This window comes from Manis pentadactyla, chromosome 2, assembly GCF_030020395.1.
Source record: "Manis pentadactyla isolate mManPen7 chromosome 2, mManPen7.hap1, whole genome shotgun sequence".
NCBI lineage: Eukaryota > Metazoa > Chordata > Mammalia > Pholidota > Manidae > Manis > Manis pentadactyla.
This window is the reverse complement of record NC_080020.1, coordinates 133,593,721-133,609,589: the sequence shown is the minus strand read 5'-3', so window position 1 is coordinate 133,609,589 and position 15,869 is coordinate 133,593,721. Positions and strand designations below refer to the sequence as shown.

The following is a 15,869-nucleotide window of genomic DNA, read 5'->3' as shown; positions in this document are numbered from 1 at the left end:
ACAGAGGAAGAGGCCCATCCTGTGGGGTGGTGGGAATTGCACAGGGCTGAGGGTCAGGAGACACCCTGAGACCTGTTTTACTGGCGTCGAGGCCTCAGGCAGGTTCCTTGGCCATTGGGACTACTGTCTGTTCTGTAACAAACTTTATTCAGTGCACACCTCCTGCCAGCCAGGATGATATGTACTGAGGAAACATAAATGAGTAAGACGTGGCCTCTGTCCTGCAGAAGCCCACAGTCTGCTGAAGACGACAGATGCACGACCGACCAACCACCCAGTGTAAGTGAGGAGGCACACATTCCCTGAAAAATAGGAGCCATAGCAGTCCTCATGAAAGGTCTGTGAGGAAAACGGGACACCAAATGCTTGGCAAGCGATCATCACTGTTAGTATTTTTAGAACATTCTAGGAGCATCATTCAAGTGTCTGCAAGGCATCTTCGTTGTCTGATCATCTCTCCATTGCCAGAAAGCCATGAAAACTTACTCCTTAAAAAATCCCATGATTTAGGTGCTGAGTTCAGACAGTTTTACTTAGGAAAGATAAGCCATTAAGTGGAGCCTTGAAAGGTGGGTTGTGTTATAATAGTAAGTGGGGAGGGTGATGGTCCTATGCAGGCTCATCCAAGTGGCCCAGCTCCAGCCTGCAGCCTGTTAGGTTTTGAAAGTTTTCCCTTCCCTCCATTTCACTGTCTTTTGTTTCCCGCTGTTGGACCAGAGAAGTTCTTGTTGCATCTTCCCAACCCTGTTTGTGTTTTGTGTTCTTCAGGGGCAGATGTCCATGCCAGAGACCCCCGCCGTGGGATGTCGCCCCAGGAGTGGGCCGCTTACACCGGCCGGTTGGAAGCCGTCCGCCTCATCCAGAGGCTGCTGGAACGACCCTGCCCAGAGCAGTTTGGGGAAAAGTACAAGCCGGAGCTGCCACCGGCCCCCGATACGGTTCTGAAGACCACGGGCTCCAAAACCTGCTTGCAGAGGCTCACTGAGTTTGTGCGGTCCATGTTGGCTTCCCGCCCGCGCCCGGGCCTGGAGGATGGAGGGGCCCTGGACCACATGGTCCGGATGACCACGAGCCTCTACAGCCCTGCCGTGGCCATCGTCTGCCAGACCGTGTGCCCCGAGAGCCCCCCCTGCGTGGGGAAGAGGCGGCTGGCGGTACAGGAAATCCTGGAGGCTCGTGGGAGGCCGGACACGTGTGCCCAGGAGAGGGACAAGGTGGGAGGCACCGAGCAGCAATCCTGGACCTCCCAAGCTGGGGCGCTCTCCACAGCGGGGGCCCCTGGAGCCAGCCTGCCGTCTCCCCAGCTGCCAGGTGCCCCGAGGAAGGCCAGCCTCCTGCCGCTGCTGAGGAGGAGCAGCGTGCGGCCCGGCGTGGTCATCCCCCGGGTGCGCATCAGTAAGGCGCCCGCGCCCACCTTCCAGCCCGAGAGGGCGGCCGCCAAGGGCAGCACCAAGGACAGCGCCCACCTGCAGCTCCCCAAGTGGCGGTACAAGGAGGCCAAGGAGGAGAGGCGGAGGGCGGAGGAGGCGGGGAAGCAGCGCGTGGCCGCGGCGCCCAGGGAGAGGCGGGCGCCGCCCTGGAGGAAAAGGACGTGAGGGAAGCGCAGGCGCGTGCGGTTCGGGGAGCGGCCCGGGCCCTGCGCACGCGCGCTTGGAGCCCAGAGGCGGGGCCAGGCCGCGCCCCCTCCCCCCTGGCGCCTTCCAGCACCCCCATCCGGCACCCACGGGCTCCCCCGGGTGCCCCAAGGCGGCCCACGCGTGTTCAGGCTGTTCAGAACCCCAGGGGATGCAGCACAGCACAAATCGATTTGCCTGAGACCAGTTCCCCAGCAATCAATACACCCAGGGGGCAATTTGCCAAAAAGTCTACTGTTAGACCTCAATTAAGAAACTTTTAAGATCAATTTATCAAAGGGCATTTTCTGTATAATTTTGTATTTTTAATCATAAACATGTGCAGCATTTTACTGGTGATGGGGCTCTTTGTATTTAAGAGTTTTAATACATTTGTCTGAAAACCCTTTGTTTAAAATACTGTTTCTAGCAATAATTATTCATGGAATCTCTATGATTTCATACAGCATTTGTGGACTTCTCGCCTTCCTCACTGTGGGTGTGCATAAGTACGGTGTGTTCTGATCGGTTTGATTAAGTGATGCCGACTATTTGTGTCTGTGTGATGGATGCATTTACTTTTACTCCCAAATGATTGAGACAAGGGAATCAAATTTCCTTGTATCTTTATTTCTAAATCTCTCTGATCCATACAGTCATAATAACAGAAAAACCCAGCACTGTGAAACCGTGTGCATAGAGAAGCACATATTTATTGCTAGAACTAATCTCATTTTAAACAAGGGATTTTAATAAGCTGGATACAAAGTATTTAGCATATTCAAAAATAGACAGTAAAAAGGGGCAAGCCTAATAAAATTATTACTAGAAATACAAAATTAAGCCATGTGCTCTTAGATAAATTGAATTCAGGTATCCTTAAAAATGTAAAAAAGATGTGAAACTAAGGAACCCAGAGTGACTCAAGCTACTGAAACAGAAGGCAGTATTATCCAAGAAACAAGGGCTAGAACTGAGTAGTAAGCAAATTCATTGCAGGCAACTTCTCCTGGAGTAGGCTGGGCAGCTGCCTCCTTCAAACTCTATTCAAAGATTCCCTGGTGTGGAATTACTATTATTTTTCCTTTGATGACTGCCTGTGGTATTGAGTTCATCCTCATGCCAACTTTGTAGAACGTCCAAGATGTGGAGACTTCAGCAGAGCATGTACATGGTTTGCCCTGGGCCCTGAGCTCTCAGCAGGAGTTTTCTGTCCATACTTTCTATTGCCAAAGCCCTGACAAGTTCTGATGAATCTCTGGCCATTTGGGTTGTTGAGTATCTATCACATAGGCACTACTGACAGCACTTTATTTAAATATTATCCTACTTGGAAGCCATAGATTTAAAATCACTACAGGCTGATTGAGAAGCTCTGTATATAACCCTGGATTTGCATGTCAAATCGTGCTCCCTGGCCATGCTGGGATGAGGGCCCAGCAGTCTCATGACGTGGGAGGGGGATGGCACTGGCCTTTCCCTATTCCCCCTGACTCAACACCGCCAGACCTTGAATAATCGGGGTCTTGCACTCACCTCCCCCAAAACGTCAATAATCAGGCCATCAGGTTGCACTCAAACTGATGGCAGATAAATGTGCTAATGATACAGCATTTAAAGTCAGATTTCAGTGCGCGCCTCCTTTGCCCTCGAAAGGCACAGTTGGGATGGCCCCACGTCTGGACTCCTTTGATCATCACTGACACTAGTCAGCTGCAAGTCACCCTTGTACCCGAGTCGGTATTGGTCGGGTCCCCTGGGATGAGTTGAGGCTGGTCCCTACAGTGGAGAGAAACCCCCCCATCTCCCTGACAGTCTAATCCGGCATCTTTTCAGATCATTTCTCATGTTTCTGTATTTTCATTGCTTTGATCAGCTGGCTGCATTTTCTCACTGAGGGGTCACCCTCTGCTCCCTCTCCTCTGGTGTCAGTTGAGGGCAGTGACCCCCTTCTCTCCACATGGCCCCTTGGCTTTGTCACTACATTTATTCCCTATTGTCCCCTTCACTCCTTTCTTCTCCCTCCCCTGCCTTTGCCTCCTGTGACTATTTTCTTCTCCAGATTTGGCTAAATGCCTTGATCATCACCACTATTCTGAGGTCCAAAAAGGGCCAGAAAAGCTAAGGTGATCATGAGAGCACCGTGGCATTCTTGTTGAATTACCACATCATGACGCCAAACACCCAAGATGAACAAATGGTATGTTTCCTGGCTTCCGCCCAGGGGGACTGGATGTTGGGTACAGCCTGCTTTCCCCACCCCACGCCGTTTCCTTTTTAACGGAGGGAGACCCAGTTTGCTCTCTGCATAGATGACAGCGTCGCCCTGCTGTACCAAGCGGAGAGGGTCCTGAGTCTGCTTGCACCCCTGGTGTGTATTAACTGTAAATAGTGAATTTTAAGTTGACAGGTACCTTCTCAGGGATTTATATAGTTAGGGGAAAGATGATAAGTATATTTTACTACTTCTCAGCATTTCAGTTAAGTATGATTAAACTAGACAGAAGAAATAGTTCTAAGACAATCTCAGTGCTGCTGTTTTAGGGAGTTGCTGGAAATCGCCCCTCAGTTGAGATGTCCTGGTTGTGGGAAACCCAGGGCTCTGGCAGCTGAAATGGCTTTGGGGTGGATGTGAAGTCACTTCAGTGTCTCTCAGTTGCCTCTTGTGGATGTGAAGCCTTGCATTAAAGAAAAAAAATTCCACCTCTTGTTAAGTAGTAGAGGCTGTGATAACACAGATGGGCCATTCATCGACTTTACCTTTGGAACTGGTTGCTCCCCATCTGATACTGGGTGTGTGGTGTGAGGATGAAACAATTTTCTGCACTCGTGAGTCAAGTGTGCCGCAGGCAACCCAGCACCCAGCTCCCTGCTGTAAGGGAGGGGGAAACGGCAAGGAGTTCATCTCGGGTGGCCAGGTGTTCAGAGGCCATGGCTTTCCTCGTGTTTGGCTGCCCTGGAAGAGTGCATCACATGACATTATGGACCTTTGTTCCTTTTTCTGAGTCTCCTGCCAACATGCTCCTGGCAGACCAGATGCCTCAGGAATACAAAGATGGAAAACTCCAAGACCCATGTCATCTCACCTTCAGGAGGCACCCCTCAGGTGCAAGGCTCATTCTGCTTGGGACAGAGATGTCCTAATGTCAGGTGGGAAATGGGACTCATGGGTGCAGAGGGGCCGTTCCAGGCTGCCTCGCCACCTCCTTTGGTGCTGTCAGTGGGCGGCAGGCTCTGGAAGTCCAGCGTCTGAGTGGAGACAAATTGAGATGGAATCCCTTAAGGTGGGGCCAGACCCCAGTCCTGAAATAGAGGCAAAGCCTGCTGTGTTCGGGGAAGGGTCATGGCTGCTGGCTTCCTAGGGAGGAGGAAAGCATGTCTGAGAAGCGATCAAGTGGGTCAAGACTAAGAAGTGGCTGTGATGGGTCTCTTGCAGCCTCTGGCAAGAGCGCTGTATTCCCCGCTCCCCCGCCCCGACCTTGCCCACACTACAGTGGGAAGACCTTTTAAAAACGATTTCCCTAAGTTTGCTCAGTGAAATGAATTCTAGCACTGCTGGCAGCCAGGTGTTCCGCTTTCGCCAGGAGATTCATGCTTGCTCACTTCCCACTCTAATACAACAGTTTCTCCCTGTATGCTGAGATTTATCATGAACGATAAGCTACTAGTCACAATGTCTTTCATGTGAAAACGTGCTAGCACGTTTTATTTTTACAGCATTTGGGGGAATTTGAACACACTACCCAAGTATTTGCTTTTTGTCCCACTGTGGCTTGCGTTTGGATTCTGCACCATCTGCGGATGCTCTGCACACAGAAATCCCTGCAGGGCCTGTTCCCATGTGCCTGGTCCTCAGCTTCGCCTGCAGCGGACGACATTCACACCTTCAGCCGGGCAGCTGCCTGGAGGGCCACGCTTTTCTAGGGAGGAAGAGCGGAAGAGTGGTCACAACCGACCTACACCACCGCGAAGTCATGTTAATGACAACTGCAGTCGGGCAAATAATCACAGGGGGAATGCTGTTAGCCACAACGAACTCAAAACAAAATAACTCTTCCCGAAACGTGATGGCTGTCTTCTGAATTTCACCTCTCAGTGCATTTAGAACTGATTTCATACGTCTGTGCAACTCCTGAGTCAGCCACGTATTTCTGTGCCCTTGAATTCACATGCTCCTTCATTAACATTTAAGTGGCTAAAAAAAATTCCTCTGGAGGTGGTTTTTTGAAAAAACAGGAAGAAAAAAAAAACCCCTTGCCATTCTCTGAACTGCTTTAACTAATTTTCAAATGACCCTGTTGAACGTCAGCGCTGGGTACACAGCTCCTCCCTCTGACCTGGCCTGAAAGAAGAGTAGTGAAAGGCACAGCCCCGGTGCTTGGACGGCCCCTGCTGCGAGCTGTGCCAAAGTGGAGTCTGATGTGGTGCAAGCGTGCACACACATATATGCGTGCCCCCCACACCCTCGGATGAACTGGAGACCAGAGTTTGTGCTCACACAGGCCCCTGCTCCTGTGGCAGCTTTGCAGAGGCTCTTGGGGGGAGTGTTGGGTGTGGTCAGGTGTGGCTTGCTTTGCTGTGTGTTCAGGATGACTGACAGCGCAGGAACCATGGGGAGCACTCTGTCCAGTGTGGCGTGGAACAGCCCACGTGTCCTAACCTTGGTGTTGCGGTGGTGTCCGCCTGCTGGCTCTCCTGGGAGCTCCTTGGCAAGGTCCTTTGGGCGTCTCTCTCCCGTGAAGTACATCCTCGGCATTGAGAGGTGGAACCGGAGAGAACTCTGGGGAGCTGCAGCAGGCGTCTCCCATGATCACAGAGTCGGGGCTGAATCCTTTGAAATTTTGGTACCAGGTTAACCACAGAATCCACATCTTACCCCGAGGAAGCCCCAGGAGTAAGCGCAGTCAGCCTAAGTATTAGACACTCTAATTACTCAAACCTAACACAATTTGGCTTTTGACAGAATTGTCTCATCATCCTGTGGCAACTTTACATTGTTTTTAAGGAGAATGTAGGAAAGAAATAAAAATGAAGCTGGCTTTTCCAGGTCGGGCAGAGGCCCGTGTTGACCTGGTGCTTTATGAAGGTTTGGAAAGTGGCGTCAAAGCCCTTCAGTGCTGATGTTTGAGCAGAAGTTCAGGAGGCTGGTTTGGAACTGCACAGCTGCGCAGAACTGGATGAAAACCGTGAAAGCGTTGCTATGAAACCAGAGATGTTTCCAGCAACCCTGCGAACCTTTGGGGCAACCTAAGGAATGTGAATGATATGCCCATTCAGGTGAACAGGACAAGCTAATCTCATTGGAATGCTCTTCATTCAGGTCATTGTTCTGCCTGGCGTTGACTGGGTGTCTGAGGATGTGTGTGTAACAGTGGTGACTTGATGATGGTCTAAGAATTGACAGCACAGAATGCCAGGGTTGAAGTTATGTCATCTTGGTATAAGTGTTTTCTGAATGTAAAGCTATTTTCAATGCCATTTCTAAAAATGGGTATTGTAAAAATGTGACTATGAATAGAATTGTGTAAATTTTATAGTATTTAATTTTGAGGTGAGTTTTGTTATAGTTTATATAAGAGAAACTTTCCTATTTAGACCTCAGGGCTATTTTGGGACCCACAAATCAATGTGACCTCCAGCAGCTTCAATTCTTAATAGCCAAAAGGTTAATGATCTTTAAGTTAAATATATTATTCAGCAGAAAGAACGTGTCTTTCCCATTTAACTTCTAACAAATTCTGTATCTAATATTTAAAAAGCACAAAGGATGCAATATAAAAATGGGGAAACTGTGGCCACAGAATTAAAAATCACTCCTGAAATAAAGATATTCTTATGGCACAATTGTGTGATATTTGAATAAATGTGTATAAATTTAAAATGGTACAATGAAATATACCAGTATTTTTAATGTCATTACTTTGATTGAAATAGATGGTGCACTTTCTTCTTTTGATACACTTATTTTTCAAAGATAAGATTTTTAAGTTCATGAGTTATCTCATGAGTACCTAGGTTAAAATTATCTTTTTTCAGTCCATCTCATCTCTGAAGTACCCATTTATAGGCAGGCATCCTTCAGCCAAGTTTCCATGTATTTACATATATATACATGTCAAAACAAAAAACAGTTTTGTTTTTCTGTTTATTCTTTTACCTAAGTGGCACAATGTGTCATTGATTATTTTATTTTCTTTACTTTAAATGTGTCCTAGGAAAGCTTTTTAAAATTTAACAGCTAAAAAAGTAATGTGCAAACACAGGAGAAATGAACCGAACATCTAAAAGGCCCCAGGTGAAAAGTGACTTCTCTCCTCCAGGGCAGTCCCACAGACCAATTAATTGTGCCTCCTTCTAAGAAATATACTTAGTGTCCACTGCCCCCCCCCCCCACTTTGTGTATCATCCAAATGAGATCTCATTGTCCTTACAGTTTTTTCATTAGCTGTTTTGGGGAGAGCATGTTTCCATCCCTCCATTCTTGTTGATTGCTGTGTAGTTTTCCTCAGTAGATGTGCACCATGGTTCATGTAGCCACTTCCTCATGATGGACTGGTAGTTTATAGTTCTTAAACCACGTACAGGTAATGAAGAGCCTTGGAGAGCCTTGAACTGATCTATCTGTATACACAAGTGACTGTTTCTCTAAGATAGAAGTGCGGAAGTGGGATCTGCTAGCAGGGAAGGTGCATTTTGATTTTAATAGTCGCTATGGTGTTGCCCCTTTCAAAGACTGCTGAGAACTCAGCAGTGCACAAAAGAGGTCATTTCCTTCCTGGAGCAATACTTACTGTTTACCAGGCTTTGTAATGGTTGCCAATCTGGTGGTTGAACAGTCATATCTGTTTTTTCTAATGATTGGTTTGGTGGAGGCATCTTTTCATGTATCTTTCAGACATTTTTATTTGTTTTATAAATTTCTTTTATCTGTTTCACATTTTTTACTTTACTTTTTGGTCTCATTTTTGCTGATTTGTAGGAGTTTGCTCTAAGTTTTGGGTCATTGTTCTTTGACACACTGTGTTTTTTTCTCTCATCTTACACTTTTAAGATATGTTGCATAAAATTTTAAATTAGGATTCGGTCAAACTTGTCACTTTAAAAAAATTTTATATTTTATATTTTTTAAGAGGGTCGTTCCTACCCCAAATCAACAAATTTTCCTTGTATATTTTCTTCTAATTATTTGTGGGGCTTTTTAGCTAAAAAAAAAATTGACATTCACACACAATTCATCACTTAGGTTATTACTGATGGATTGAAAACAAACAGCTCCTATTTGTTTAGGAAGTTCTGTGCATTTAGAGTTGAATGACCGAACTATTAAGGAAGGGCCTACATAGGGATCCAAATTTTAAATAACACTTTGTCCTTGCTCAAGATGGTTACTGGCGATTAATTTGTATTTGCTGTTTGTGAAAGATAAAGGTGTGTGTGTGTTGGATAGAAATATTAGTAAACAGGAAGGTAACCTACAAGGGATGATCCTTATTAGAAAGTCTGAATCTGGGACATGAAAGCAGGGGGAGGTGGGCTCATCACCTCTATCTTCCTGACTGAAGCTGCTCACATGGAGTGATTCGGTTCCCTCCCCTTGAAGTCTGCAGTGTGGGGACACAGTCCTAACACAGGCCGGTTCCCTGCTCACCCATCTTAGGAGCTGTGTGGTCAAGAATGTCATCCCCTGGGACTCGGAGGTTTGCATGTGCAGCCCTCGCTGCTCCCCACCCAGGCCCCCCAACCTCCCACCCCATGGTATCTGGCTCCCAGCCAGTGACCTCTGCTGTCTTGCTTGATGATCATGGATTTCCGGCCAGGGACATGAAAGGTGGCTTGGAAACCTCCCGTCTGCTGACAAAACAAGCCTTGGTGTGCAAATTGCTCAGGATACTCACCTGCTGCTCCCAGTCCCTGGGGCCTCCTGCCCCGCAGCGTGAGCCAGATCCCCCACCCATCCCATGTGGCCCCCCTCCAGACTGGTTCCCCTGTCCATGCCCGGTGCTGCTCTCACTTAAGGAACAAAAGAAAACCTAACAGAATGTCATACATTTTCCTCGCTAAAAACAACTAAAAAACAAACTCAAATCCACCTTGCTCCTTCAAAAGTGTTATTGAAATACAAGAAAATTAACAAGTCAATTAGCTTCAGCTTTTCACTGTCTCATATTGAAAAGAGCAGCCAGGAACCTATTTGAGAGGCTGGGCCACCAGAGACTTCTGGGTTCAGGAACATGGACTGTGGGGGGAAGTCATCGCCCTGCAGTGAGAAAGGTCACCAAATATCCTCACTCCTCAGGGGAAGGAGCCCCGTGGCTGGAGTCTGGAGCCGTCCCTCTGTCCTCACCCCCTGGGGACTGGGGGACCCACTTACACCTACTGTCCTGAGGGATCATCAGGCGATGCAGACGCCACATCCTTCCTGAGCAAACCCCCTGGAGCGGTCCTCCAGGTGCCTGCCTCGGCCTCCTCCCTCTGCTGAAGGGCATGATGCCCTCTGTGGGGTGAGAAGTCATAGGTTGCAGATGGAAAAGTAGCCCCTCCCCCCACTGCTGTGCAGGTGCTGGGCCCCAGCGTCCCACCCAATCTGAGGCCCAGACACAGTTGGATGGCTTCAAACAGCAGACACGTTTCCACCCAGTGCTGGGGGTCAGGGGTTCAAATGGCCGAGCCCACCCGCTGTGCCCGCTCTGGAGGCTCCGCGGGCAGCACCTTCCCTGCTTCCTCCCGCTTCTGGTGGTGCGAGCACTCTGGTATTGTGGCAGCCTCCGACTGCTCTGTCACCACGTGTGTGTCTGTGCCTACATTTTCCTCTTTTTATAAGGCACCAGTCAATGGATTAGCACCCACCCTAATCCAGTATGATCTTAATAACATGTATAAAGATCCTATTTCTGAGTGAGGTCCCATTCATAGATACCTGGGGTTGGGACTTCAACAGATCTTTGTTGGGAAGACAGTTGAACCTGCAGCACCACCCGGACTGCTGAGTCAGAGACCTGGGAGCCTGGGAGGGCATGCCTCCCTGAAGTCTGCACCCCGGTCATGTCATTGCCAGCCTCTCCAGGCTGGAGGCCACTTCCATCCTGGGGCTCCTCTCTGCATACCTGTTGGGGCCATCTCAACAGCCTTTAAATGCCAGCGAGAGGCTGCTGACAACCAGTTTAGTCTTCAGCTGGGGCCTCGCCCAGGAGCTCGGGGCCAGGGGTCTGTAACAGCCTGCAGTCCAAGCCCTGTCACTGCCTGTTTCTGTAAAGGCGGTGGTGTTGGGGCGCATCTCTGCTCACTCACTGACATGCTGTCTGTGGTGGTCGGTGACCCACGGGCACCACTGGGTAGCTGTGACAGTGGCTGCACGCCAGCACAGCCTGAAATATTTACACCATCTGACCCTTTACAGAAAAAGCTGTGGACCCTGCCTAGGCTCCAATCACAGAAATGGTGGGTATTTCCACCTGGGTGTACAATGGGCTTTGCAGACCTAACATGTGCCAAAGACAGCTCTTTCTTCTCTTTTAAAAAAAATTGAGATATAATTGACATGAAACCTTATATTAGTTTCAGATGTGCAAAGTAATGGTTCATTATTTGAATATATTACAAAATGATTGCCACACTAGGTCTAGTAAAGGAGTTACCACCATGCATGTTACAATTTTTTTCTTCTGATTAGAACTTTTAAGATTTACTCTCTTAGCAACTTGCAGATATCCAAGTACAGTATTATTAGCCATCATGCTAATGGCTAATAATTATTATGGTCATCATGCTGTACATTACATTGCCATGATTTATTTATCTTATAACTGGCTCTCTTCAACCATTTCACACACTCCCCACTCCCCCACCAATCTGTTCTCTGTATATCTATGAACTTGGTTTTCTTTTCTTTGGGGGGGGGTTTCACATTTGAGAGAGATCATACAGCATTTGTCTTTTTCTGTCTGACTTACTCACTTAGCATAATGCCATGACGGTCCATGTATGTTGTCACAAATGGCAAGATTTCCTTCTATTTTATGGCTGAGTATATTCCACCATTGTGTATATACACCCCACAATTTCTTTATGTAACTTGACCATTGTAAATAATGCTGCAATGGACATGGGGGTGCATGTATCTTTTCAAGTTAGTGTTTTCATTTTCTTCAGAGAAATACCCAGAAGTGGAATTGCTGGATTGTAACATAGTTCTATTTTCAATTTTTTGAGGAGCCTCCACTGTTTTCCAGACAGCTCTTGATTTCCCACTCGCCTGCTGCTTCTCCAGCTTCTCCACGGCAACACATCGCCTCCCCATCCGTCCAAGGGTTGAGGCCTAAACCTTGGCTTCTGTTATCCTTCCTCTTTCTCTTGTTGCTACTACTCCATCCGCTCAGATCTGCTTTCAGTGTTCTGATGGACTCTTACTTCCCTGATGGGAAAGGAAGGACTTCTCACCCCAGGGCTGACACAGAACACTGGCACTGGACAGATGAGAAGACAGCAGTTGATTAGTCACATGTTCATACGGTGGGGTAGGAGGCACTGCATGCCACACGGGCCCACATGGGGAACAGCGACTAGCGGAGACTAGGGGAGGCAGGCTTTGTAGTGTTGAGAGGGTGAGCTGCCCCCCGGTTCCCATGGGAGCATGTGATGAGAGATGTGTGAGCTGGCCAGGAACTGAAATCATTATGAAGCACCTGGTCCTTTGACAAGGGGGTCCTGTGGCTCAGGGACCTCCTCTGTGGGAGAAGAGCCAGGAGCAGAACAAGCGTTTAGGCCATTTGAGACTCTTTTGGTCTTACCGGATGTCAAGGCAGCACATTTTACTGCGTTTTAATTTCAGGACTTACGCATATGTATTTGCAAAATTTACTTCCAATTCTTCGCCTGGCTGAGGGTGTAGTCATGACTGTCCTGCTCCCAAATGCCTCTCGGTACTTGCTGACTAGGCCCTGCGGATGAGGGCACTGGTGGCTGACCAGGAGGATATTAAACGGCAGTGGAAACCAGCTAACTCAGCTAGGTAGAAACACGACCTGGAAAATACCCTCCTTTATTAGACTCAGCCTGGCTCCTCTCCTAGAAAAGCATACAGGGAAGAAGATGCTTGGCTTGCTTAATTAAACCACAGGACAGCATGCGCACTGTGAGCTGCGTGGGGAAAGGTCTTTGGAGACAGACAGACAGGGGTCAGGCTTGGCTTTGCTACATGCTTTGTGATCCTGGCAGTGCCAGTCATTTCCTTAAAGAATGGATCTCTGAATGAATGCTGCACAGCCTGCCTGGTGTCACTCTCATACAGAGAGATGGTGGGGGCCACTCCTAGCATAAACTCTGTGCTCACTACCTTGAACAACAGTCTTCAGGGGTTCTTCCCATCTTCTCTGGCTCCATGCCCTCCAGGTGATCAGAAGTGTCTCTCAAGAACCCCACTGATTCACAGTGGAAGGTGGATCAGCAAGTACAGCCTGCAGTGGGGATGAGAGGCATGTGTTTTAAATGCCTTCTGAGTTCTTACAGCCTTCATTAGGAAGTCTTTCTCCAGAGAGAATGAGGCCAGAACTCTTCAGCCCCAGACCCTGTGTCAGCCACAGTTCTGGTGAGCTGCCTTGGACCACACCAGGTCTCCAAGCAGGTGAAGAGGTGTCTCTGGCTCCCTGACTCCAGGGTTGCGCGGCAATCATGGTCTAATATGCTCTTTGGCCTGTGCTCGGCTCAGCTGCTATGGCATCTTCAGCGCCAGGAGCAGCATCCCAGACTGTCTGGGTCAAGATGTTTCCAACCCAAGTGAGAAAGAAAAAGGACAGCCCCCTGGGAAGAGTGCGTCAGTTCTCAACAGAGCCTGGAGTGGGGCCTGGACAAAAGGCCCACCCCCAGGCCTTCTGAGAGGAGGGGACCACCCAGAGGGGGACGGAACTCCTAACTTGCCCTCTGCCCAGACAGCCACTGGGAACCTAGAAAAGCAGGCAAAGAGGAGAAGTGCACCTTCCATGAAGCAGAACCTGTCCTCTCCTCTCCTGCCACACTGAGTGTCACCCAGCACCACCCCCCATGGGCCTGGCTCCAGCCATGCCCGCATCCTCAGGGTTAGAGCTCAGGACGGTGGAGCCTGGCTCTGGCCCAAGAAATTGGAGCAGACAGACAAGAAAGTATTCAATTATTGCGAGCTTCTCTTTTCTCTATGAACAGTTAAACATTTTGCTTTCTTGAAGAAGCTGTGGACACAGGATGCTTCAGGAAATCAGGGCAGGAAGTGTGCATTGCCTGCCCCCCAGGCACAGCCCACTGATTCCCACGTCCTTGACCAACTGAAGAGTGCACCAGGGGCCTTACTTGGGATTGTTCCTAGACCAAGCACAGAGAGAGAGGCTCCTCTGACCCTCAGGGGCATCTGTCCCCCTAAGAGGAGGGCCTTGGCCAGAGGCAGCTTCATAAAGAAATGAGGGCTGAGGTGGCCCATGTGGCCACCAGATGCCTGCATCCTTACTTCTGTCTCCCAAGGGGATTGTGGGTGCACCTGGTACCCAGAGTTGTCAGAACTGTGAGGTATGAGGGCACAGTTCTCAAGAATGCCCTCACTTCTGACACAAATTATAAGTTTGTGAGTCCTTTTAGAGAATTACTGAACCTGAAGGTAGTTACGGGACTGCTAACCAGAGACAGTTCAAAATTACTTCACCCATTTATTACAGGGAAAGGATACAGATCAAAATCAGCCAGAGGAAGATGTGCATGGGGCAGAGGCTGCAAGGGTTCCAAACATGAAACTCCCCCTGTCCTGAGGATGTGTCTGGCTGCCACCATTGACGTGGCGATGCTCATGGAGTCCTGCCAACCAGGAAGCACATCGCGCTTCAGCAGCGGAGTTTTACTGGGGCCTCATTACACAGGCAGGAGTGACTGACTGACTGCCCATATGGCTGAACTCAGACTCCAAGGCAGCTGACACTGGACAACCCGAAGTCCCCACGGTCGGTCGTTCTGGTATGGCTGGCCCCACCCCAGGATCCAGTGTGGCCCATGTTCTCCATCAACAAAGACACTTCTAACAGGCATGGCGAGCTTACCTCCTGGAGCCACAGACAATGTGCAGACCTCTCTTCCGGCAAGACCAAATTTGTTACTACACACCTGGCTTCTGGACCGAGCTGGTAACAGATTCTGCTGTGCCCACTGATTTCCACATGGGAATCCTTGACATTTGGCTGATCATATCTCAAGGCCATGCTGTGAGAACAGATGCAGAGAAATAGCAGAACTAGAAGGAGAATCAGGAGCCTGGCTCTCATATCCAGTGATGGTGATCTTACTCAAAGGTTTGGAGGAGGCGGACGGGAGGTCACTCGCGTCAGGCTTCATCCGGGACAGCTTCACCAACTCTCCCCAGTTAGGCATCTGTGCTCCCTTGGGGGCCTCATCCTTGCCCCATAGTCTCTGGATGGTCCCTCCTCCCTCCTTCCCCTCCCACAGCCTTGAAGATTCTCTCTATTGTCCAAAACTTACATGCCAACCTAGCAAAATGGAACCTGGTAGTCAGCTGAACAGGTCATTTACTGTTGCTCTAGTGTGTGCCTTGGAAACTGGCTTCTGATTTTCTGACCACATGGTTTCATGGAACAGTTGCTGAAAGAGATTAAAGAGTAATATTTCTTCCTTTGTTCAAGAGAAAACCCACTACCTTCTTTATCACCATGAGCATGTGTATCAGGGAGGATTAGGTTCAGCTGCCTATGAGAGAAAACTCTATAACGACCATTGTCATCATCATCATATCAAAGCTTACACTTAGAAAGCTTACCAGCTACTATGTGCTGGGCACATAACTACCCTGTAACGTAGAGACTATCATTATCCTCATTTTCTTATCATCAGGGGGAAACGGGTACAGAGAGGTCAGGTAACCTATCCGAGTGCTAGTGAGTGAGACTCTGAGATATAACTCAGGGTGTCCAACCTCAAAGTCTGTGCTCTGAGCTTTTTTGTTACGACCAAAAAATAGTGGGTTAAATACTTATGAGTTGTGTTTCTCTAAGCAAAGTCCAGAGAAGCAGGTGGGAACTGGCTTGGTGGCACCACTGTCATCAGATGTCCAGGCTCCTTCTACCCTTCTCCTCTGTCTTCGCTGGCGGGGCTTCTAGTCCCTTGGTTACCTCATGATCCTAGCTGGCTGCTGGAGTATAAGCCATCACACCTGTTTTCCGGATAGGAGAGAGGGGTGAGGGGCAAAAACAGGCAAATATCCTTGATGAGTCAGCTCCCTGAAGACACCAT

General features: G+C 48.7%; 1 protein-coding gene across 2 annotated transcripts in view; it reads left to right on the top strand.

The window, feature by feature from the left end:
- Nucleotides 1-7,457, top strand: part of ANKRD33B (ankyrin repeat domain 33B) — a 94,121-nt gene extending 86,664 nt beyond the window's left edge. For both annotated transcript variants that reach the window (XM_057496371.1, XM_036896669.2), the window contains one exon: nucleotides 769-7,457. In XM_057496371.1, coding sequence (XP_057352354.1) covers nucleotides 769-1,595 — 827 coding nt within the window. In that variant the 3' untranslated portion in view covers nucleotides 1,596-7,457. The remainder of the gene's footprint in view (nucleotides 1-768) is intronic.
- The last annotated feature ends 8,412 nt before the right edge of the window (nucleotides 7,458-15,869 follow it).